The sequence below is a fragment of the Drosophila innubila genome (genome assembly GCF_004354385.1).
Source record: "Drosophila innubila isolate TH190305 chromosome 3L unlocalized genomic scaffold, UK_Dinn_1.0 0_D_3L, whole genome shotgun sequence".
NCBI classification, from domain to species: domain Eukaryota; kingdom Metazoa; phylum Arthropoda; class Insecta; order Diptera; family Drosophilidae; genus Drosophila; species Drosophila innubila.
Window position 1 is genome coordinate 4,410,782 of NW_022995376.1, and position 25,632 is coordinate 4,436,413.

A 25,632-nucleotide genomic window follows, 5' to 3' on the forward strand; every position below is an offset into this window, starting at 1 on the left:
AGGGTAATTTTATGGGGATTTCTATTCATTATTATGGAGGTATTATTATAGGAAATTTTAATTTAAAGAGATTATTGTGGGAGAGCTTAAAGATTCCTCTTTCATATGCTTCCCTAATTCTTTCAGATTGAAGGGCGGCCATTATGTGGCCACACACGGACGCCTTACGCCGGATCCGCCGTATGTGCACTCGAATCGCGGCTACTCCACGGATGGCGAGGAATCGCATTCGCATCGTGGACACTCGGAGTATACGCTGGCGCATGAGCGAATCTCACCGCAATCGCAGTCCCAGGGCCATTATAATTCATCCCGGAAGTCACGTGCCGGGAATGGACAACAGCAACAACAACAACAACAACAACAGCACCTGCAGCATAGTTATAGCCACAGTCAGATGGGTCTCTCCAGTACCCCGGACAATGGAGGACCACGTTCCCTGAGCGGACCACCGCCCACACGTCAACCCCCTCGCGCCCCCTCCGCCTTGAGTTACGATCAGGCTGGAGATGCGGGCAGCGATATATATGTGACCAGCGCTGCCTACAAGGCGCCCTCAGAGATCAGGCAAGTCCAAAATTAAATCTAAAAACCTAATACGAACTCTGAATACTTTTATAAATCAAGGAAAAATTAAAAAAAATATTTATATAAGATATATTAATGGGAAATAGATAGCTTAGCTTACAATATTAAACTTTTAAAAAAAATTCCTAGTTCAAAAATTAAGAAAAAGTCTGCTTTACAAATATTAGAAAAGATATATAATAATATTGGATTTTTAAACAAATAGGACAGCATATTTAAATAAAGACGCTTCCTTATGCTAATAAAAAGATATATAAAATGCCACCTTTATTGAAACTTTTTTTAAGAGTATTTCTGAAACCTTAACATAATATTAAAAAATGTGGTAAAATCAAATAAAATCGAAATCATAAATATTTTTAATAAAATCGTTAGTATTTTAATAAAATATTTTCGATTTTGTCGCTATATTGAAATTTGTTTTTCTTTATTTAAAATTTTTCTTGTAACAATTTTCCAAATTTCGTTTTGCTCATATTTATTTCCATCTTTTTTGAAGCTTTTTTTAAAAGCATTTCTGAAACATTACCATAATATTAGAAAATGTGTTAAAATCGAAATCAAAAATATTTCAATTAAAATCGTTAGAATTTTAAAATTTCACTTTTAATTTTGTCGTTTCGTTAAAATTTATTTTTTTTTATTTTTAATTTCCTTGTAACATTATTCCTAATTTTGGTTTCCTCACATTTATTTGCAAATAAAATGCTTTCTAGTTTTGTTGTACTAATTTTTTTTTGAAAATTATAAAATTCTGAGAATTATTTTTCGAATTCTTTTAAATTTTTTAAAAATTAATGCTCATCATCTCAATCTTATTTACAGTCGCTACAGTCATCGTCCAGTTTCTCGCGGTGCACCACGCAGCGTCTACTCGGTGGCAAGTACCGCCAAGACGGGTCGCAGTGGGCGTTCCACAACAAGGCGTGGCGCCAAGATCGAGACCATGTCCGCGCCGAATCCCTTCTGTCCAAATGTCAAGGGCGTCTGTTGTCTGATGTTGCTACTTAATCTGGGACTCATCCTGGTAACCCTAGGATTTGTCATTGTGGTGCAGTTCTATGAGCCGGTCTATGTGTGGTAAGTCTCAAAGCAGTTCATCATAAATCTATGACTATATTACGACTATATTTTTTACAGGGTATTGGGCATTATCTTCTTGATCTTTGGCTTCCTCACGCTGATCGGTTGCATGGTGTACTGTGTGTATGTTTGTCGGGATGTGAAGACACCTTCGCAGGTACGCAATGAGGATCTCTACTGGACGCGACACTGGCAAAAGAACATCGGCTATACGCCCCAGGAGATCAACTATAAGGCGGATAAATACGATGCCTATTCCGATCGTTATTCGGTCAGCAAACTGAGTGGAAAATACTCCGATCGCGAGAGTCAACGCTACTGAAATTGATATTGATAGAGAGTGTATCCAAAATCAATGCAAGACACAGACACACACACACACACAAATGGCAAACAAGTTAATCAATTACCTTAACGAGGGTCGCTTGATAAGTTACCTAAACTGAGCACGATCAGTGGGCTATAAAATTATCTTTTTTTTATCATAATGAATGATCGTAAAACTGATTTCTAAAAATTACACTTGTATCACTTACTTATCAGGTAATACTTGATTTTAAGGGCTGCTTGATAAGTAAACTACAACCCTAGAACATCAACATTTCAAAATATATTACATTTTTAATTAGAAAGCTGATCAGAATTATGATTAGGATCAGTTTCTTATCAAGCAACCCTTGTTTATAATAAATTTCCTTTTCGAGGGCTGATTGATAAGTAAACTGAACACATCGATATTATTAAACATATCTATGATTTTTAATTGAAAATCTGATGATTAGAGTACTTACTAGTGTTAATTACTTAACAGCCAACCCTCGTTTGTAACCAATTACCTTAACGAGGGCTATTTGATGAGTTACCTTAATTCAGCAAGTTCTAAATTTAATGAATAGAAATTTAATTTTCGTTTGCTACAGTTGACAATTATTTATCAGGCAACCCTCGTTTATAATCATGTCTATTTTAATGTCTAGGCAATAGTTTTAAACGGTTTATTAACAAGGCCTCAACGTACCTGCTGCAAGTTGCTTGCTAGTTTGTATGTTCTTTTAATCAATTAATTAAGACAGATAGAAAGAGACAGTGTGTGAAAGAGTGAGGGAGAGAGTGGGGGGAGTATAGAGTTTAAAGGAATACATAAAGAGTATTGGAATGCTGCCATATTTGAGAGAAAGTTTTTGGTTAATCAGCGAACGTTTTTGCCTAAATTCTAACTTGAATGCTTTATAACACATGTGCAAAGCAATAATTATAATAAACAACAAACTTAATAATAAATCATATTCAAGTAATAAAATTTAATGATGTAACACAAATGCAAATTTCTCTCTTAATAATAATGACAAAAAACTTTTGTAGCTCTCGACGTTGTCAACAGAAATGTGATAAGTATTTTAAAAATACAATGAGAAAGAGGATAACTTCCTTTGTAGTACTCGACAAAACTTCAAAAATATAACAAAAAAATCACGTTTAATTCAAATATATTAATGGCGATTAATTTATAAATTATCAACTTTGACGCCAAAAATATTATATATATCATCTTTGGTCAAATAATTGGCATTACGACGTCTTATCAATTTATCTACATTTTTGTTTAAAATGCGCACATATTCCCGACGGCATTCGGCACTGAGGCTATCAAGATTGTTGTGATCCGGCGCCAAATAGAAGGGTAAATTGTTGAGTCTCACAGCGTGGAGCAGGTTGATCAGCATCTGCAGGTGTAATTTGAATTAATTCATTACTTTGTATTAATTATAAATGTACTTACACGTATTAGAATGCGTCCTGGTGACTGATTCCAGTTGGTTTTCTTGTTGGCCACCTCGTGCAAATAGATGCTCTTCAGAAAGTAACTGACCAATCCTCCCATTTCATTGGCATTGCGCAGGGATTTCATCAGACGCAACGAATCCTTCAAATTCTGCTTCTTGTGCAGCACCAAACGCTCCCAGTGTGGAGCGCATAGTATGAAGGATCTGGGATCCTGAGTTTCCGGCTTATCGAAATACTTGCGAGGCACCGCAAACCAATTACGTCCGTCGTTTGTGGGCCTCCTTAGATCTCTTGGCCATTGATGCGGCTCAAACTCGAAGACGGGCACAAAATCAAACCAGATCTTACGCTTCCGATCACGTCGCTCGGTCGCCATCAAAGTGTGAGCGACTCCGGTGCCGTGTGCCGTATACGTCATGCTGTAAACTCGTCCCTCATTGCAGCGTATTTTCTGCAACTGCGGCATTACGGCCGTAATGCTGTTGCGAAACCAATTCTGCACCGCAAACCGACTGATGAAATACCCTTCGTTATCAAAGCGCTTCACACAGGGACTATCCCCATTCGAGGCACTCAAGAAGATAAAACCCGGACGATCTGGCACAGATACCGGACGAAGAATGCACGGTAATTCAATTTTGACGTGCATATCGAATTCCTCCGGCAAATCGATCTTGATTCCATCCAAGTAGCTGCCACCCAAACTGAGACCTTGAAATGCGGTCCGGAACATTGGATCGTAGCTCGAAATCGCGTTTACAAACGTATTTTGTAATGTTTGCGCATCTTCCGTAAAAGTAGCTCGCGTATTGTCCGGAAATCGAATGTTATCTAATACGTATTCAATACCTTCACCAAACGTAAAGTCGCGATCGCGGGACATTTTTACACAATGAATACGAAATGCGTCTGTCTGTGACTTCTTTCTGGGAATTACAAGAATAAATTGGAATCCAAGTTGCTTATAAGCGTTGCCAGATAAGCTGAGTCAGCTTTTTTCCTGATCATTGATCATTTTTAACATAGTATAAGACGTTATTCTGGCAGCGCTGATAATGTTAAGCTCAGTTGCTTTCGGTAGAGTCTTCTGTACAGCGGTGGAGTGTTACTGCTAGAACATTATGTAAACCGTTTCTTCATTTATCTGCTAAGTTGTGGAGTATGTTAGCAATTAACATACTGTTATACGGTGGAGTCTCTGTTAATAGCTAACATTCTGTTATTTGGAGGAGTAAATATTTAACGCTTCACAGCTGGCGTTGCGCCATCTCTACACTGTTTTGCGAAACATAAATACGCCACCTATGGTTTTGTTTAAATACGTGAACCAAGCCTGCCAGCCCGTTTTTTTCTTGTTTTACTGGATGGGCAGCCCTTGGTTATTATTATCGTGCTCTCTCTCTCTTACTCTCGCTAACTGATTTTTCGTTACATCTGTTTCTGTTGCGCACACGTACGACAACCATACTTCACTCATCACTTAACAGTTCCTCCTATACAGTGCTGGAGTGCGCGTCGAGACGGTGCAGCAAGTGAATCCGCTTGGAAGTAATTTAAATAAATATTGCTGCGTACACAAATCGCTTTGAGTTCGGTCTTATAATCATATTCGTACAACTCGGTGCCAAAAATACAAAACAAGTTTGAGTGTTAAATGATTTAATAAACAAAATAAATGCGAAGTAAACGAAATTATATTTTGTGCAGCAGTTCGAGTGTTAATTGAGTGCATTCACATTAGCTGCTTTGAGTGAGAACAATTGCAAGTAAATTGCTGAAAAATATATAAAGGTAAACTGAATGCAAATTAATGCATTTCTCTGGCCCAAAATAGCAAATGGCGTAAAATGTTTTGACTTTGTTGTCGTAATAGTGCTTTGGTGCTTGCTGTTGTTGTTGTTGTTTTACGAAAGTTCCAGTTAGCTTTGCGCTTTCGAGTGTCTTTCTAGGTGCAAGTGTGTGTGTGTGTACATGTGTTTGTTTATAGCTCGTATGTGCATGTGTGCGTGTCAATTAGTGTTCTTATTTTGAGCGCGTTAAAAAGACAGTTAAACCTGTTTTTTGGGCTCTGTCGGTTTGTCTCATTCCCTTTTACGCTTATTGTTATTGTCTTTTGTGTTCTTCACTTTGCGTAGAAAGCGAGAAATGATGCGAATATGAACAGACGCAGTTAATTTGTCGATTGGCAAAAATCAGCAAATATTTTCGACTCAACTTGATGCGCTCTCTCACACACACTCTCTCTTTCTCTCTTTATAATCATAACAATCTGAGTACCCGCATCCGTCTGTTAGATTAACAGCAGCGGGAATTGTGTTTGCAACTCTATGTGTGCGTGTGTGTGTACGTGTGTAGTACTCAATTTACTGACTGACTGACTGTCTGTCTGTCTGTCTTTCTGTCTGGCAGAACTGAACTGAAGCCTCTGCCATGTGGTAAACATACAGTCATAACTCACATAGTGGGTTTTAACAGCAGTCGTCGCTGGTTTCTTTTTTCTCAAATCAGCAAAAATGTGCATCTAGTTTAGTTATACAGTGATTGAAAAAAGTATTTCCACACCAATAATTATTGAAGAATTAATAACAAGCAGAAAACCGATTTTGGCTGTTAGTTTTTAGCAGTAACTGTTTATTTATCAGGTTATATGACTGTTGTGAGAAATGATAATAAAAAAAAAAATAACTTTTAATAGTTATTAGTAAAATAATAATAACTATATGTGATTTAAGAAAAACAAAATTTTTTATTAATTTTTTTTACTAATATTTATTTTATCTGTTAACAGTCATGAGTAAAAATGACATATATTGACTTTTATTTTTTCATTTTTGAAGACTTTTTTAAATAAAAGTCTTAATTTTATGAATGTTTTTTAATTTAAATTGCAAACTTACTCTTCCACTAGTTAACTGCTCTCAAAGTTAATATAAAACCAACTAAAATGTCAGAAGTGTGCCAGTACTTTTTTGATTCACTGTACATACGTTGTACAGAGACACTAACACTAACACACCGTGGAATTTGCTTGATCAGGGTTGGCAGAGAGGGTGGCGAGGGGTGGATGGCTTAGCTTAGGATTATTAACAGCTGCCTTTTGTTAAGCTACAGTAGCGTCTAATTGAATTGGCACACTAGAATATACGAGTGCTGGAATAATTCTCATTTACTGGCAATTTACTTAACAATCTGCAATCAGTTACTGTTTGAGTTGTTCATCATTTCTTATCAGATTCGCAACTGTTCAAACATTGCATTCAAATACACTCATATTCGAAGGTGTGAGTGCTTTAACGACTCCACACGCTAATTGGAACATTTTTAAATTGGGGAATTCCCCTAAAATAATTTGAAGGTGTACCTTTAGTTCAGATCCAGCACTATAAATGGAATGTTTTAGCTGAAGGTGGCAATTGTTTTTCAGTTTTGCAATATGAATATGATTATTAACGATCATGATAATTATTTACATATGACATTGGCAATGATCATGATCAGCTGATGACGTGAAAATTGAAAGTGCAACAAACTGAATGTTGCATGTGGAAACAGAGTGATATCTGTACACAAATCACATATATAATTTGTAGGCCTTATAAAACGCTAACTCAGCAAAAGCTCTGCCATAAGGGAGTTGCCCGTTAAACATGAGACACATACTTTTTTGAGGAGTGTAATTACTCAGCTTTATTGATAATGCAGCCAAGGAGGTGCGGCGGTACAGTGCTTACACGAGACAAAGACTCTTCTGTTGCTTTTAGACATGGTTTTCCATTACGTGATAACGTCAATGTCAGCGACACAGAAGGAGAAAGAGATAGAGATGAAAAGGGGAAACGAGGAGGGCAACTTGTCTGTTTTCTGTCTCATTACGAAAACATTTTTTCCTCATTTATGCCACATTTACATGACATTCTACTGCCATTCCCTCGTTACCTCTTTCATTTAGCTCTTAGCTTTAACAGCGATTGCATTCCCCTGAAAAAATCTATGGAAACTGTTGAAATTTCTTCTGGATTACCCAACAAGTTAGAATTCTTATTTCTTTCGAGGGTATTTAATGGAGTGACAAGAGAAGAGAAGAGCAGGCAACCAGTTGAATATCATTTTTCACTTTTTGCAGTCTCGCTGACGTGTGTGAAATGTGCTTTATTCCATGTGATTGGAAACTTTGGACTATATGTGAATGCTTTATTTGTCACACATCATCAGAATTAAGTTCCCAAATGCCTTAAAAATGCACGAATTAGTGCACAATAAACAAAATTATTATATTATGCGTTATATCATGTTAACTTTTACATGCAAAGCGTTACAGAAAAATGATAAACTTGATTTAAAGTTAAAAAAAATCATCTTTATTAAGAAAAGCAAATTGATTAAGAATAAATTTAGATAATTCTTTTTAAGCAGCTATTTTTAGATAAGAGCAAATTTAATTTAAAACTAAAATGCATCATTTTCATTAAGAAAGTATTCTTAAATCAAACAAATTGCTGATTGGCTCATTAATTTTTGCCATAATTCTTGCAATTGTTGACTTTAAATATCTTATAAGGAATGAGGCAAACAAATGCCATTTGTTTTAAACGTCTGTTTATCACGTAACTGTACGAATTATTTGTTTTTATTTCAATTGTTTATTATTGTTGCGTTTGTTGATTTATAACTCTCAATTTGTGCTTTTGCCGCCTTTATTATTGGTTAAAATAAATTCAAACTGTGATTGGATTGTTTCAAAGTGCGACTTGTGTGTTCCTTTTTATCATTCTTAGTGCTCGATGCTCAGCTGAAAGTCATGTACTCAGCTCAACTTCCTTTGTTTCAACTGCGCCATTTAATGCGATTGAATATCATTTAAGTCAGACTGTACAGTGTACACAAGTGAATATCTTTATATATATTCATATATACTCATATACTCGAAGCGAGACACCCACGCAAAAGATTGCAGAGCGAATGGAAGAACAAAGCGATATAGACTTAAGAAAAACCACCAGAATAAACAGATTTAGCCCCCCATTCTGAGTGCATTATGAGTGCACTGAGTACTCGAAATGCTATTTCAGTTTTCTTCCGTACTTTTTGTTTTATTTTTTATTGTAATTCGTTTACAAGTAAAAAACGCGTTTCAAATAAAATCAAGTAACTCTAGACAACATTTGTAGATTGATTTCAGTGAATAATTGTTAATGAAACTAAACAGCTTTATGTCATAAAATTAGTCATAAAACGCAGACATTTTCCATGTTTACTAACAAAGAAGCTATAACCATAATATAGAATGTTTAGACAAACTGTCATCTGTTTTCAGACTATTAACTTTACTATTTCTGAGAATTCACTTCAGCTTTATCAATTATATTTATTTATGACGCGGAAAGGGGGCAAAGGAGCAGCCAAAGATTGCGAAAAATAATCAGACTGGGCCGCTTTGGGTCAACACCTCAACAAATTGTATTTTTATTGCCACATTTGTTGATAAGACTTTAATTCCCATATGTTGAAAGAGGAAAGGCGACGGCTCGACTCTTGCTATTACAAATTGAGTGTTTTTTATCGTTTATCGTTTTGTTGTAAATTATATTAATTATTAAATATTGTGCATAAATAAAGCCCTCATGAATGAAAGCTCTGAACGTTAATTGAGAAACAAATCCAGATGTTTCAATTGTTGAATGAATGACTAAACTGGCGTCGATACATTTGTATGAGTTTCCATTGAATAAATATTACAAACCCATATGAGCTGTAGATACAGCTACAACTACACCTAAAGATACAGATACAGATGCGAAAAGTTCAGACGCCGGATAGTTTTTCCTCTCTCTCTCTCTCTCTCTCTCTCTCTCTCTCTCTCTCGTTTAGCGTGTGTGACTCATGCGTGTCATTTTCATTTAGCTCATTAAATTAACAATTTGTAATACATAAATCTGTACAATATACTCTATAGTTTACTATATACAGATTTTATATGTGATCATATGGACACCAGGAAAACCATTTACAGTAAACACAAGCAAAACAATAAAACTATCTATGCCAAAGATTTAATACCCTTACAAGTGTTTGTTGTGGCATCTAATTTTGTTAGTCAAAATATAAATTAAATATATAAAATTCAACATAAAATATATATTGAAATCCTTAATTCCAATTTCGGCAAATTTATAGATTAATATTTATTTTTTTATTTATTTATTATTATTAAAGTCAACTAAGATCAGTCGACAAAAAGTTAAATTATGCATAAAATAAAACAAAATTTAAATAAAAATTAAAATAATAAAACTTAAAAAAAAAACGAATTTATGATATGACTGAAAATATAAAAAAAAGTGAAATTAAGTTAAGTTAGGTCTTAATATCTTAATTTGTAATGAATATTGCAGCCAATTTTGACCACAAAATTTAGACATAAATTTAAATTGATTGCTGAATTTGATAATTGATAATTAAATAAATATTTATATTTTTGTATATTATTGATTGACAAATGAAAGTAATTTTAATCCTCATATGGATGGCTAACAAATTTTAATAATTCACTACTAATGTTTTTAATAAGACACTAATTTAATTTGAGTAATACGCTACTTGGAAGCGGTTTGTTTATTTATGAATAACTTGAGAAATATTTATTAATTGCAACTGCAACCAACAATTATTTATTTAGCGATTGTAGCGCATTGAGCTGTCGCGTTGACCGCAACAAATTGCGTTGAATCTGTGCGTTTATTGCATTTTTCCATATTTCATTTAGCAAATTTAACATCTAACAAACAGTTGGGCCCTGACCGGTTTAGGCATCTCCGGCGTTGTAATCGTGTTGTATACACATATATAATATATTACATAAATATAGATGAGTTAAGTATATTATATAGTTATCTTTGTATGTGTATGTGATGTTTGCCTCTTGGATTGCCATAAGTTAGTCATTCGACTGGGCATCTTATCAGCATTCTGTTATCAGTCATAATCCGAGGGGTAAACTTATTACTTGAGTGAAAGAGAAAGAAAGAGAAAGGAAAGAAAAAAGACACATTTGTAAGAGCAGATAATATTATCTTCACATTATCGTTGTAGCTGCTCCTTGCATTATTGATTTACGAACCATTTTAAAATAATAAAACTATTTAAGTTTATCTTTACAGGCAACAAATATGGTTGCATTTTTGTTTTAAGGTCAGTTCTTTTGTACATTTCTGTGCTCTTAACCATGGTCAAGGTTGTGGCATTTTCAATTTTAGTTAATTGCCAATTGGTCTATTCTTCTTCCTTCCATTCTTTCATCCTTCATTAACTATGCAGCACGTTGCATAGCCGCAGTGATATAATTTTTATCCAGAATTCTCAATCGACACGCGATTAGAAAACACATGCCATTAAATAATGTAATAACTAGATTTTTTCGCTGGATTATGAATTATATAGTTAGATATATACGCAGGTATTTGGATTGGACAGACAGTCACGTAGTCAGACTAATTACGGGTTTTTTCTAGGTGGTAAACAATGTCAGTTCTATGATAATTATAGCAATACTTTAAACTGACGATATATTTAATTGCTCTGATTGCTAGTCACAAATTATAGGGTATTACCAACAGACTCTCTTTAACAAAAGCTTAAGATACTATAATTAAAATGAAAATATTCCAAAAAAAAGTTGAAAAAAATCTCTTAATTATGCTATACATGGAGAACAAACTATTTTCAATTAGGTTCATCAATTTATTCATAAATCAATTATAAATTTAATATGTCTATAATATTTTTGAAAAGATTTGGGCTTCACATTATATTATAATTTCAAATCTTTTCATCATATCAATTTTATTATTATTGTTGTGTAATCTGCTCAATTTGGTCATTGGGTCATTTGTAATTGAATCCTGATCGTTGCCCTTCATTTTGGGCCAATTCTCACGTACTCTTGACACATTTAATGCGACTTGTATTTCAGTTTCCATATATGTTTTTACATATGTATAAAGTGGGTAAATTGAAGCCCTTAATGACCTCTAAGCTTATCTCCCAAATGGGTCTTATTAGCCTTGAGACTCGTAGCGAAACTAAAGAAACTGTGATTAGCGCCAACTTAATTTCAAGTGAATCGTTTATCAAGTAAATTTCCAAAATTACTGTGTGTAACATTATTATTATAAGCTTTTAGCATAAAGCTATTTTTTTCTTTTCTGTTTTTTAATTTTATAATAAATTTATGACGCATTTCAGAACGCACACGATATGGTATATGATATATGTATGTATATAAAAATACGAGTATTTTTGTATGTTTTGTGGGGTTTAAAGTGCAGTGCAATTGAAAGTGAAATGATCGTGGAACTTGGAACTCGGAACGCAGAGTGGGGAATGGATTTTAAAGGGGGATCTGTAGAGGGTTGCATAGTTTCAGCACACACTGTGACTGCGCAACGGAAATGCTTTTGTTGTTCTGCATATTTATTATAAAATAAACAGAGATCATGAACTATATAATAAACAATTTAATTGCAGTTGCATTTCGTTTCGTTTTGCAATTTGTGCGTGTGAACGACTTTTATATAGTGTGTAATAGTTTAAACTTTAAAGAGACATCTGTGATATTATAATAAAATATCTTTTAGAATATTATATAATAAATAGCAATAAATAGCTGTCCAAATTAGTTAATCAAGAAATAAAAATGCAGCCCTAGTATTAAAGATCTTTAATACAATATATTAATTTTAAATTAGGCAAATTTCCTAAAGATCGTACTATAAAAAGGGGTTAAACGTTCTATGCCACATAAATAAGGATCCATAAATCAGCTTTGCACATTTTGTGAAGATTGCATAATCAATTTAAGAAGATTTAAGGCCATGGTTAGGTATAATGATCAATATTATAAATATCGTCTTTAAATTTCGAAAATTTCATGAAGATCGGCATTAACATTTTAATTTAAGCTCATGTATAGATAAATCAATAATCTCTTATTCTGCAAATTTTTTCGAAATTGAATAATGAAGTTTAGTTTGTTTTCTATGTATAGTTCAATATATCATTATTGATTTTCCGAAATTATTTGAAGATCGCATGTGAGCAAGTCGGAAAGAGCTCTTTTGTCTTCTATGGCATATCAGCGTATCTTTTATTGGCTTATAAAGGGAAATTAACATATTATTTTTAGCTCATGTATAGATAAATAAATCATCTCTTAATTCTGCAAATTTTTCTGAAATTGAATAATGAAGTTTAGTTTTTTTCTGTGTATAGATCATCATTAATATCATTGATTTATTCATATTGGTATTGATTTCCCGAAATTATTTGAAGATCGCATGTGAGCAAGTCGGAAAGAGCTCTCTGTTCTTTTCTGGCATATATGTGTGAATTTTAGTCAGTTTTTTCATAGCTTATATCATTTATTCTTTGCCGCAACATAAAATGTACATATATATGTATGTACAGTTATATTTGTTGTATATTTAACATTTGTGAGTTGTTACCCTGTAAAAAGCGCTGCACGAGTCTCATTGTTGGATACTTTTGGAATTTAAACTAGAGTACTCTGTGTGTGTGTATTGCTCTCTTGCTCTCTCTACATGTCTCTCTCTCTCTTTCTCTCTCTCTCTCTTACTCTCTAAGTATCTCCCTCCCTCCCCAGAGTGTGTGTTGAATGATTAGAATTAGCGCAACACCTGAAGACGCACCTGACGCCAGAATGCGCCTAATCCCAACTTGACATGGAACAAAGTGGAAACGATAAATCCGATGAGGCTGATGAAGAACAGCCAAGGCGTAATGAGCATAATGCCCAGAAAGAGTATTACATCGTTGCCCTTGGCATTGGCCATGCGCCACAGGAATTGGCGGACAATGCCACGCAGCTGGAACTTGCAACGCCAGAGTCGATAGCTCGCCTGGCCGCAGTTGATGCCCAGACGGAGTCCCTGCCCGATTGCGCCCAGCAACAGGATGCGTAGCAGCTGCAGCAGCAGGAGCACATGACCAAAGACTGATTGAGCACGGCATTGTCGCAGTGTCATCTCCATGCGCTCCTGCCGCTGTGGCGGCATCCTTGACTTGAGGCAATCAAAGGCTCGACGCCAGTAAACTTGGCCCGTACACTTGCCACCAAAGTCCTTAAAGTGCTGACAATACTCCGACTCGGAGTCCGTATCGCCCCTGGGACGATGTGGCATTGCATCCATTTGACCCAGTGATCCCAAGTGTGGCAAGTGCTCAAGTGGATGCAGTGCATCCATCGGTGGTTCCATGTGCTGAAAATTGTGCGAGTATTCATCGTTATGAACCAGGGATGGATTGCTGTGGCTTGCACCCATGGGCAACTCTCCCTCATAGCAGTTGTTGTTGTTGTTGTTGTTGTGGATGTTGTTGTTGTTGTAGTTGTTGTTGCACATGTTGTTGTGGTTGTGGTGGATGTTGTCGGTGTCGTAGCTACGTGGCGTGCCACTGCGCAGTCCACGCTCATGTCCTGCCACCGTGTCTCCCAACTTGCTGAACGGCTGCGGCGGAGGACTGTGGAAAGATCAGCATAAATATACAGATATTGGGAATTAAGTAAGGCTATAGTTGACTACCCGACTATAAGACACCCGTTAGCAAATTTTAATATATTTAAAGTACTATATATTTATCACAGGAGACTCAAAAAATGTATGGTTTTTACTGATACTTATGTTAAACTTTAACTTGCTTGAGATTGAATATTTTCAATTTTCCAAAAAAAAACGGTGGCATGAATTTGAATGTAGAATGAAATAAGAGGCCAAACCATGAACAAATTGACATTCCGCTTGAAAATCGTTTTAGTTTTGACAAAGTTATGAAAGTTTGAAGTTGGTCAAACCTTTGATCTAGCAGCTTTACAAGTCAAAATTTTTGTCCAATTTCTCTTGATTTTTTACAGAAAAATTAAAGTCGCCAGAATCAAGTTTAAAGTGTTGTTTTATACTAATTACGATATAAGAAGTTGATTAAAAGTGAAAACTTGAGATTTTAAATTTTCAATTTTCAAAATATCAAAGGGGGGACCCTTAGCATCGAGCCCATGATTTAGAGAAAAATAATTTTTTGTACAAAGTTAATTAAATTTGAATGCAGAATGAAATAAGAGGCCAAACCAAGATCAAAATGATATTCCGCTTGAAAATCGGTACAGTTTTCACAAAGTTATGAAAGTTTGAAGTTGGTCGAACCTTTGACCTAGCAGCTTTACAAGTCAAATTTTTTGTCAGTTTCGACCTGATTTTTTACAGAAAAGTGAAAGTACTCGGAACCAAAATTAAAGTGCGGTTTTGTACTAATTACGATATAAGAAGTTGATTAAAAGTGAAAACTTGAGATTTAAAATTTTGAATTTTTGAAATATCAAAGGGGGGACCCTTGGCATTGAAATCGAAACCAAGATCCAGAGGGAAATAATTTTTTTTATCGAAATTTTTTATATTTGAATGCAGAATGAATATAGAGGCCAAACCATAATCAAAATGACATTCCTATTGAAAATCAGTTTTGTTTTGAGAAAGTTATGAATGTTGAAAGTTGGTCAGTTGATATTATACCCTGTAAATAAGCAATATATAATTTGTGGAGTCTGCCACACCTCCTTCTCTCTGTCTCTTTCTTACATTGCAACGCATTCAAAATACTCTATGAGTAACATCTATAATTACAGTGATTACTCGATAAACTCACCTGCCCACACGCTGAATGGGACGTTGCACCTGTTTAGCCAACTGCACCAGAAATGGCATCCCATTCAATCCCTCCGTGTTGCCAAAGTTTGGCGACTTGAGCTGTTGCAAATTGAAGCCACCTCCAGTGTAGGGCGAACGTTGTTTTTGCATTATGTGATTCATTGCACTAAGTGCATTGAAACTGAATTAAATTATCATTGAGAGATGCCATGATAAGAAAACTACATACCGTGTCTTTTTAAACGACTTTTGTGGTCACCTTTTGTATTATTCGATTCTTTTCAAAAGGGACTTTATTTCTGATTCGAAAAGTCCGGCTGTGTTGGAATTTAGCTACGTTTTGAAATGTCACGTCTTTCGTCTAATGTGCTTTCAATTTTTGTTCATATAAATTCAATGCCTACTTAAATCCGACTTAAATCTTGCTACTCGTTAAGAAATGAAGTAAATTGTATTTAAATAATATTAGATAATATTACTTTAGTGAGAAGTCAGCTTGTTTTAATGCAGTGACTGTTATCATTACAAAGTTTTATTATAAAACTCAAGAAATAATCATTATTCTATGAGTTTGAACATTTTACTTTGAGCAAAAAATAAAACTCAGGAATAATCATTATTTTTCATTGAGTTTTATTTTTTTTTTGCTCTTAAAAAATAATGAATTTTTCTTAAGTTTAATTTTTTTGTTGCTCTAAAATAATGATAATAATCATAATAATGATAACAATTATAATAATGATAATAATCATTATTTTTGCATTGAGTTTTATTTTTTTTGCTCATGAGTAAAATAATAAAAATCATAAATCTTAAGATCAAAGTGAAATTGCATAGATAACCCTTAAAGAAAATTTTTAATATATTTTACGTTTTTTTACATTTACTAAAACTAAATAATTTTTTCAATTGAAAAAAACAAAATTTACTGTCCCTGTTTTAATGCAATTTTTAAGAAACTTATCTGCTGTATTAAATGTGGCTATAGATATTTTCTTGCTTTCAGCTTTGATATGTTTTATAGTTGTTGTATTTCCTTGCTAAAACTTTTCAGAAACTTGATAATAATTTTAAAGCTACGACAAAGCTTCCGTTAGATATAAATATATGTAAAATTGCCCAAATAAAAAGTAATCTGTAGTTATTCATAATATATGTATTATATTTACTAATGTCCTATATCTTTTGCAGTTGTAGTACGAGTATTCAACTTGCTTTGTTCGCTGACTGGTTAATTGTGTGATTAAGCGGAGTTTGAGTCATCGCGATAACAGAATAACAAGTGGATTTCGCATCCATAAAACGGATTCTCTGTGAAATCAGCGACTCAGTCCAATGTGATGTGTTGAGCCGTGGATACAACAGATATACCAAAAAAAAATACTGCCAGTGTTTGGAGTCGAGAATGTTGCGACTGAAGTGGACAATTGCGCTGCTGCTGCTGCTGCTGGCGCTGTTGGTGCCGACGCAGGCGGAGATTAGGGAACTGCACAGTGATGAGCCCGAAGGTCCCAATGTCTGCAAGAAGCGAGAGAAGTGAGTGAGAGTTGGAGTAAAACAATAAAAATGGAATTTATATTTAATACATTTCGCTTACAGCTACAATGTGGAGGTGGTCATAACGGAGCTGCAGTCGTTCCAGGAGCGCGGCTCCACCTGGTGCCTCAACATCCCGCCCAGCTGTCCCACCTACCGCATCAAACATCGTGTGGTGAACAAAACTCAAACTCTGACCAAGGCACGCATTGTGCGTGACTGTTGTGGTGAGTTTTCTTCATAGATCCAATTAATTTCCTCTCTAATCCTGATACTCTTTCCTTCCTAGATGGCTACACTCGCAGTGGCAGGGAGTGCGTGCCACATTGCAGCCAGTCCTGTCAGCACGGCGAATGCGTTGCTCCGGAGAAGTGCAAGTGCACGGAAGGATACGGCGGTCCAGTCTGCAACATAAGTTCGTCTCAACTTTGATATATAGCTAGTATTATGTCTATGTCCTTGTTGTGTCCCCTTTGAGTGTGTTTGTAACAATGAACGACAATGAAACGCCTTGGGTGCATGGAACGCGGCTCAATCGTTCAGTTTGTTGCATTGATTGATGATTGACGATAACACCGATTGAGCCCAGTTCCATGATTTATGCTCAGACTCTAATCCAAACAATATTTTGTGATACTCTTGCAGAGTTATGTTTAGATTCTATAGATATCTTTGTTGTTATTAAGAGAGATATTGAAAGTTCGGTTACTTTTCTGAAAAGATAAAAAATATGGAGAAGTGGTTAAATAATAGATTAATTTAAACTGAGTCCAATTCGGAAATAATACCTTAGAAACTCTTGGCATAATTTTTAATATGTCTAAGATCTGTTGAAAGTTGGGTTGGGAAATAAAAAAAGAAAGTAACGAAATTGCAAATCAAGACTAATTGAACATAAAGTCTACTTTCTTCAATATGCAGTTCATTAAAAACTTTGACATGTGACATAATATTTCTAACTTTTGTGGAGCTTAAACTTGACTTTCGCTTTGAATCTATTTGCTATTTCTTTATAAGTTCGAACGGGGTTTTTCTTACTTAAATCCGTCTATCTATATATATAAAAATCTTTGTCCTGACTGACTCACTGATCATTTGACAGTCCAAACCATAAGACCTAGGAGGCTGAAATTGTCACACAACATAGCAGAGACAATTTGATCGTGCAATAAGACGGCGTTTTGCGAAATTCGAGTTGTAAGAAGGTTCAATTTAAGGGTCAAAGCTCACACGTTGAGAGAATTGCTAGTTACTTATATATTTTGTATATTAATATTACCAGTATTATGTTATTACTCGCTTAAGAAATAACAATCGCCTTTTGTTGGCTTATACATATATCTAAAAGATAAAGAGGATTTGCTTAGTTTGAATTATTTGAAGAGACGTTGCCAAAATAATATAGAGAAATATTCAATCTTAAAAATTTTATTAAGTAAAACAAATTCCAAGTTGTTGATTCGACCAAGTATTATTTATAACTCTGCCAGAGTATCAAAACTTCGGTTTGCCGAAGCTTTTCGGTTAGCACAATCTATGTTATTTTCTTTTTATAAGCTTTTGTTGAAACTAATCTCGTGTGTTAACTGTTTGTAGTGTATAATCTGTATTCTGTATTTTGTAATCTGTAGTCTTTTGTTTTGCTAATTATTTTCCAAAAGCACCAACACACTCACCCACACACATACACAACTGTCTTACACACACATAAACACATGGCTTTAGCTATTAAAACTGTTCTAACTTCGGCTTTGGCTTGGCACACACGGCATAAATAGAATCCACACAGGGAATTCCTGGCTATAAACGCGACTAACTGTATAAATATTCCCCACTACTCCCCGTCTAATCCCGCCTCCCAGTGACTTAATGCCGTGCTCGCTCAGAGTATTTGTCAAATGCAAAGATTAAGCTAACGCTACTCTCTGGCAGATTGTTCTCCTGGTTTTTATGGCATCGACTGTAAGCTGAAGTGCGATTGCCTGAATAACGCCACCTGTGAGCCGTTTAGCGGCAACTGTGAGTGCGCCAAGGGTTACACTGGCGTCCAATGCGAGCAGCATTGTCCCGCCGGCAGCTATGGTGAGAAGTGTGCGGAGAAGTGTCGCTGTGAGAATGGCGGCAGCTGTGACCACATCTCGGGCAAGTGCTCCTGTGCGCCCGGCTACACAGGTCCCTTGTAAGTGGGTGTAATCCCAAGTCTCCACTACAATTCCCCCTGCTTCCCTCGATTAATACTTCGTCTCCGTCTCCGATATCAGATGCGATATGCGCTGTCCGGATGGCAAGCACGGTGTCCAGTGCGAGGAGGACTGTCGCTGTCAGAACGATGGACGCTGTGATCCACAGAATGGCGCCTGCGAGTGCACGCCCGGCTGGACGGGCGATGTCTGTGCCAACAAGTGTCCCACGGGCAGTCATGGACCCAACTGTGAGCTGCAGTGTCACTGCCTGAATGATGCACCCTGTCATCATATAACTGGACGCTGCGAGTGTCCGCCTGGCTACATGGGCGAGGTCTGCATGGACGAGTGTCCTCTCAATACCTACGGCATCAACTGCACCGAGAAGTGTCACTGCGAGAACGATGCCGCCTGCAGTCGAACCGGCAAGTGCATCTGTGCTCCGGGCTGGCAGGGAGAGCGCTGTGAGCAGCGCATTTGTCCGGCGGACAGGTACGGCTCGGACTGCAACAAGACCTGCGAGTGCGAGATGGAGCACACGGATCTGTGTCATCCGGAGACGGGACGCTGTCAGTGCAGCATCGGCTGGAGCAGCGATCAGTGCATGCGTCCCTGTGCCTTCCTCAAGTACGGACTCAACTGTGAGCAGAACTGTGATTGCCGCAACGGCGCCAAGTGCTCACCCATCAATGGCACCTGTCTCTGTGCGCCCGGCTTCACTGGGGATCGGTGCGAGGAGAGCTGCCCGATTGGCAGCTATGGCCAGGACTGTGCCTTCCAGTGTGACTGCCAGAATGGCGCCAAGTGTGCACCGGAGACGGGTCAGTGCCTCTGTGCTCCCGGCTGGAGGAACAACAAGTGCGACAGACCCTGTGATCTCAATCATTATGGCGACGCCTGTCGTCGCACCTGCGAGTGCCAGAACAACGCCTCCTGCAATCCCATCGACGGCAACTGCACCTGTGCGCCCGGCTGGACGGGCGAGCACTGCGACCAGAAGTGCGAGACGGGATCCTTCGGACACAACTGTGCGTTCAAGTGTCAGTGCGACATGTACAACACGATCGCCTGTGAGGCAGCAACGGGTCGCTGCCTCTGCAAGCAGGGATGGAGAGGTACGAGGCAGGAGGCAGAAACTATCGATCAACCCACTCAACAGACTCATCAGCTATTGCTACTCTCACACACACACACTCTCTCACACACACACACACTCACACATTCGCGCTTGCTTCATTCGATCTTCATTTTCATCTCTCTCTCTCTCTCTCCTGGTTCTCAAAGAGAAATCTCAAAATAAATCTCTTCATTCTCTCAGTTTTTGGCAGACACATATACATTTAACCTCTCACCCCGACACACACTTTTATGCCCTCTTCTTTACCCAAATTACCTTGCCATTAAAGTTCCTAAGTCATCCATTTAGGTAAAAAATTATTTCCAGCAGCGCTCAGCTGAATTTTTCTATTAATTCCTTAAGGATTCCCCAATGCAGTGTTCCTTACTCTCATTCCTAGCATAAATCACAGGATTAAATTACTGAATACTTAGTTATAAAAATTCCCTAGAAATTCCTTGACTCTTAGAGAAAATTGGTTGCTTATTCTTTAACGATTTCAGCAGCGCTAAGCTGAATTTCTCTATAAATTCCTTAAGGATTCCCCATTGAATGTCATGCTGAGTTCCATACTCTTCCCTCTATCATCAATCACAGTGTTAAATTACTGATTACCTAGATATAAAATTTCCCAAGAAATTTCTTGCCTCTTACTAAATAATTAGTTATAAAATTTACCAAGAAATTCCTTGACTCTTAGAAAAAATTCCTAGATGATTCCTTAACGATTTCAGCAGCGCTTAGCTGCATTTTTCTATAAATTCCTTAAGGATTCCCCAATGAATATCATGCAGAGTTCCTTACTCTCCATCCTAACATAAATCACAGGATTGAAATACAAAATACTTAGCTATAAAAATTCCCAAGAAATTCCTTGACTCTTAGAGAAATTTCCTTGATGATTCCTTAACGATTTCAGCAGCGCTCAGCTGAAGAATTCTATAAATTCCTTAAAGATTCCCCAATGAATGTCATGCAGAGTTCCTTACTCTCCATCCTAACATAAATCACAGGATTAAATTACTGATTACTAAGATATAAAATTTCCCAAAAAATTCCTTGACTCTTAGAGAAAATTCTTGGATGATTCCTTAACGATTTCAGCAGCGCTCAGCTAAAGTTTTCTATAAATCCCTAAGGATTCCCCAATGAATGTCATGCAGAGTTCCTTACTCTCCATCCTAACATGAATCACAGGATTAAATTACTAAATACTTAGTTATAAAATTTACCAAGAAATCCCTTGACTCTTAGAAAAAATTCCTTGATGATTCCTTTACGATTTCAGCAGCTCTCAGCAAAATTTTTCTATAAATTCCTTAAGGATTCCCCAATGAATGTCATGCAGAGTTTCCTACTCTTCTTCCTATCATCAATCACAGTGTTAAATAACTGAATACTTAGTTATAAAAATTGCCTAGAAATTCCTTGACTCTTAGAGAAAATTCCCTGATGATTTCTTAACGATTCTTTAAAGTTGTGTACTGAAGGATCTTTGCATTCATTTCCTTTATCTTTCGATTCCAATTTCACTTGGTAACAACACAGCGGCTGAGAAGGGGTAGTCTCTCTTTCTCTGTCTTTTTCTTACATATTCATTATTTTCTACACACTCACACTCAGTCACACCTACACACACACATCCGCACTTGCATCTTTCGTTCTATTTTTATTCTCTTATTACATTCTGCATCCCAAGTTTGCCTGGAAACTATACCAACTATCTCTTCCTTATCTCCATCCGCTCTCCCCCTCTCCTTCCCCCTTCTCTAAAAACATATATTTTGACTTGCATTTCCCGTTTTATTTTCATTTCACTCGATAACGTAATGAATGTAGAGACAGTCCTCTTCTCTTTCTTCTCCCACTTTCCTTCTTCTATACACATTCTCACATGCATCTCTCATTCCATTTTCCTTTTCACATTCTATTTTCATTTTATCACTTATTCTACCACATTCCGAATTACCAAATCGCCAAACATTTTTTACATCATTTGTTTGTAAACATTTTTATCTTAATTTGTGTCTTCTTGTTTTGCACTCGTTTTTTTGTTTTTTGTTGTTTCTTTATGCCTTTTGTGTCCTTAAACGAACTGAAATCGCACCCAAGGCGTTAATTGCGAGACGAACTGTTCGAGCGGTTACTATGGTGAAAATTGTGATCAAGTTTGCAGATGCTTGAACAACTCGTCCTGCGACTCGGATACGGGCAGCTGCATCTGTGCACCCGGCTGGACCGGCGAGGATTGTGCGGATCCCTGTCCCGATGGCTTCTATGGCATGGAGTGCAAGGAGCGCTGTCCTGAGAGTCATCATGGTAATAACTCTTAAATTCTTACTTTCTTTATTCTCTAATCTCTGTCTTCTCTCCTAGGCAACTCCACCTGTGATCACATTACCGGCGAGGTTGTCTGTCGGCCAGGCTACTTGGGTCTCACCTGTGAGCACGCCTGTCCGGCGGGTCTCTACGGTCCCAACTGCCGCCTGAAGTGCAACTGTGAGCACCAGGGCGAGTGTAATCACGAGAATGGTCAGTGCACCTGTCTGCCTGGCTGGACGGGCGCTAATTGCAATCAGACCTGTCCCAAGGACACCTATGGCCAGGGTTGCACTCAGCGCTGTCGCTGCCAGAATCACATCAATTGTCGCAAGAACGATGGACACTGCATTTGCCTGCCCGGCTGGATGGGAGATCACTGTACCTACATCTGTCCCGAGGGCTTCTACGGCGAATACTGCATGCATTCCTGCTCCTGCCCCTCGGCCAATTTCCAGTGCCATGCGGCCCAGGGTTGCGTCTGTCGCAGCGGCTACACTGGCGAAAATTGTGATCAACTCATCGCCGAGCAACGCATAGCTGAACCTGTTCCGGAATGTGAGTAATATCAAGTCAAAAGCGTTTAAATACGGGTTATGAGTAACTAAACTGAGCTAAACTGAGTTAACCTTTATTTTAAAAAAAATTAAAAAATACTAGGGGACACCCGGGTTTGAACCGGGGACCTCTCGATCTGCAGTCGAATGCTCTACCACTGAGCTATATCCCCACTTATGGAAGTATCGAAAATATTCTAAACAACAGCTACGATTTTTAGCATAAACACAGATATCATTCCTTTAAAAGGATTTATTTAAATTTGCATTTTTTTTTTTTTGTATAAAAACAAGAATTTTTATTCTGTATATGATTGAACTTCAATTTTTAAAATGTAGTTGAAAATAAGAGTTGTTTAAAAATATTGAACAAAAAATTTAAAGAGATATGATTAAGGATATAAAAAAAAATAAAAAGAAACGAGGAATATAAATAAAATTCAATCATAAAATAATTTTTATACAGATACAAAATTTATTTAATATTTAGATCGAGAAATAAATATTATTTATTTAATATATGAAAAGACACTAACAAGATTATTAATAAATTAAAAATTAAGTTCTATTGCTCGATTTAAATTGTAAAATATATAAATTGAACTTTCGTTTTTATAAACCATTTTTTTTTAAATAATAATTAAACTTAGATTTATTCATGAATTTTTTATTTTAAATAATATTTGAAAATTAGCTTTGTTCATGAATTTTTTATTTTAATATTTTTAAGAATGAAAAGATTTATGTAAATATTTAAATTCTTGAAAATTCTTAATTAATCCATTGCTTAATCCTAATCCACAGCAAACAATGCTGGAGTTGCTTTAAGCATGGCTCTGTTGTTCATCTCATTTGCCATCATTTGTGCCGTGTTCTTCTACTATCGACGTCGCTTGAATAATATAAAGACGGAGCTCGCTCACGTTCACTACACGCACGACACGAATGGAGGAGTATCTGGTTGGCCGCATACGAGTCCAAATTTCGATAATCCCGTTTATGGCATGGAGTCGCGTCTGCTGACCAACCAACAGTTGCCGCCCAAGATAAACAATTTGAACACGAATGGATCACTGTGCACGAACTACGGTGATGACTCCAATGCCAGCAGCCGAGGTGAGTTTGGCATGCATTTAAATAAATTCAATTGATAGCGACTTTCAAATTCTTACAGTGGGCAGCTATTCCATCAACTATAATCACGAGCTGTTGAATAAGAATCTGAATGCGGATCTGACCAATCCAAATGTTTATAATGCCATTGGCGATAGCCTAAAAGAGGAGCATGTTTACGATGAGATCAAGCAGAAGGAGGGCTATAAAGATCCCGGTAAGTGTTCAGTTTTCCACAAATGCCACAAACGCCACTAACAATTGTAATGCTACAATAATATATTCCCATATGCAACGCCACATAAAAGTGAAAATTTATAGCAAGATATTGTTTCCGGAGGGTAAGCAATAATAGTTCAGTGTCAGTGTCCGTGTCTGTTGTAGCTTGTCCTCACTGTGCCTCAATCATATTATTTTTGATTTTTATGTGTTTGAAAACTTGTACTCAACAATTTCTCTCTCCCCTTAGATGAGTATGATCATCTGGATTACTCAAGGCCCAGCACATCGCAAAAGCCACATTATCATCGCATGAACGACACAATGCTGAACATCAATCTGGACGAGGAGAAGCCCAGCAATGTGAAGAATATGACGGTGCTGCTGGATAAGAAACCCGAACCGCCAACGGAACCAGAACCGCAGCACGAAAGCTTCGATAATACCAATCTGGATACGTTATCAACGGCATCGCCCAGCTCCAGTCCGGAATCGTTGAGGAAATAAGAAAATAAGCGTTGTGCCAGAGTCAGAGTTACGACTTTATTGCGTACCGATTTCAAATAATGATATTTTAATGTGTTTGTATTCTGTACGTTTATGCAAAAAGTTGTTAGCGTAATTTATTACATTTGTAGCTCTTAAGATTTGTATAATTTGTGTCCCTTTTTTACTTTCTTACCCACATTAAAATTTTTAACTGTCAGCATTTCTCATATGTACAACGCATTTTTTGCTCAAACAATTGTAAATTTGTTTCTCTAGGGCCCTTTACAACCCATCGTTGTTTTAATTTGTTCCAATAGAATACCAATCCCAACCAAAACCTTTTGTAAATGTTTTATATTCAAATATTCATAAATTTGTTCATCAGATCTATCATATACATATATACATTTAGATATAAGTACCTCTTCCTTTTGATAACAAATTGTGCTGTTGATTGTATAGAAATTGTGAATTCGGAATTCGCGTTACCTTTTAGCTCCCCAGTGGAGCTAACAATAATTTTGAATAACGCATTACATATACAAACGTACATATTAACCTATTCATATCAGATATTTAAGCATATAATATTTATATTTTAATAAGCAATATATTTGTATAACAAACAAGAAACAAAAAAAAACAAACAAGTTAATATGAAATATTTGCCAAGAATCGAAAATAAGTCAAATTATTTGTAATTCTAAGAAACAATTTGTATTTCGAATGACTATAAGCGTTGATTGGCAAAACAGTTTTGTTTAATTATGATTAAACTACATTTTTAGTAGGTCAAATATTGGAACATTACTAAATTGTTATTGTAATTCAATTTGTAGCTCAAAATATTGCTCATTGTATGTCTTTAAAAGGCAAAATCTAATAAAATGCAAATTATCGCGCGTAATCGAAATGCAAAATCAAACTTT

At 36.4% G+C, this 25,632-nt stretch overlaps 4 protein-coding genes and 1 non-coding gene across 10 annotated transcripts in view; 2 read left to right on the forward strand and 3 right to left on the reverse strand.

Moving 5' to 3' along the window:
- Positions 1-5,121, forward strand: part of LOC117789181 — a 21,281-nt gene extending 16,160 nt beyond the window's left edge. Inside the window, exons 3-6 of one of the 2 annotated variants that reach the window (XM_034628264.1) lie at positions 127-567; positions 1,414-1,668; positions 1,729-1,934; positions 4,958-5,121. In XM_034628264.1, coding sequence (XP_034484155.1) covers positions 127-567; positions 1,414-1,668; positions 1,729-1,934; positions 4,958-4,992 — 937 coding nt within the window. In that variant the 3' untranslated portion in view covers positions 4,993-5,121. Of the gene's footprint in view, positions 1-126; positions 568-1,413; positions 1,669-1,728; positions 2,780-4,957 lie in introns of those variants that run through there. The other variant, XM_034628262.1, reaches the window with a different exon arrangement.
- LOC117789180 overlaps positions 1-15,545 on the reverse strand; it is a 22,964-nt gene extending 7,419 nt beyond the window's left edge. The window contains exons 1-3 of one of the 2 annotated variants that reach the window (XM_034628261.1): positions 15,400-15,545; positions 15,169-15,336; positions 13,124-13,989 (exon numbers count right to left, since the gene is read on the reverse strand). In XM_034628261.1, coding sequence (XP_034484152.1) covers positions 13,137-13,989; positions 15,169-15,332 — 1,017 coding nt within the window. In that variant the 5' untranslated portion in view covers positions 15,333-15,336; positions 15,400-15,545 and the 3' untranslated portion in view covers positions 13,124-13,136. Of the gene's footprint in view, positions 1-12,851; positions 13,990-15,168; positions 15,337-15,399 lie in introns of those variants that run through there. The other variant, XM_034628260.1, reaches the window with a different exon arrangement.
- Positions 2,689-4,407, reverse strand: LOC117789178. The gene is made up of 2 exons (XM_034628259.1): positions 3,452-4,407; positions 2,689-3,395 (listed from the first exon to the last, which is right to left on the reverse strand). Exons 1-2 carry the CDS (start codon positions 4,337-4,339, stop codon positions 3,177-3,179), a joined length of 1,107 nt encoding a protein of 368 aa, XP_034484150.1. The 5' UTR covers positions 4,340-4,407; the 3' UTR covers positions 2,689-3,176.
- LOC117789176 (protein draper) lies at positions 5,103-25,618 on the forward strand. 4 transcript variants are annotated; one of them, XM_034628257.1, is made up of 12 exons: positions 5,103-5,247; positions 16,362-16,706; positions 16,770-16,933; positions 16,996-17,121; positions 18,639-18,885; positions 18,968-20,004; positions 22,119-22,325; positions 22,383-22,883; positions 23,687-23,998; positions 24,057-24,212; positions 24,304-24,336; positions 24,465-25,618. In XM_034628257.1, the coding sequence occupies exons 2-12, from the start codon at positions 16,576-16,578 to the stop codon at positions 24,719-24,721; spliced, it is 3,171 nt and encodes a 1,056-aa protein (XP_034484148.1). In that variant the 5' UTR covers positions 5,103-5,247; positions 16,362-16,575; the 3' UTR covers positions 24,722-25,618. The 4 variants fall into 4 exon arrangements, with proteins under 4 accessions (XP_034484148.1, XP_034484145.1, XP_034484146.1 ...); XM_034628254.1 differs by lacking the exon at positions 24,304-24,336 and having other exon boundaries at positions 5,106-5,247; XM_034628255.1 differs by lacking the exons at positions 18,639-18,885; positions 18,968-20,004; positions 24,304-24,336 and having other exon boundaries at positions 5,116-5,247.
- Trnac-gca lies at positions 22,984-23,055 on the reverse strand. The gene has a single exon. It is a non-coding gene; the product is annotated as a tRNA-Cys (tRNA).
- Positions 25,619-25,632: the final 14 nt, after the last annotated feature.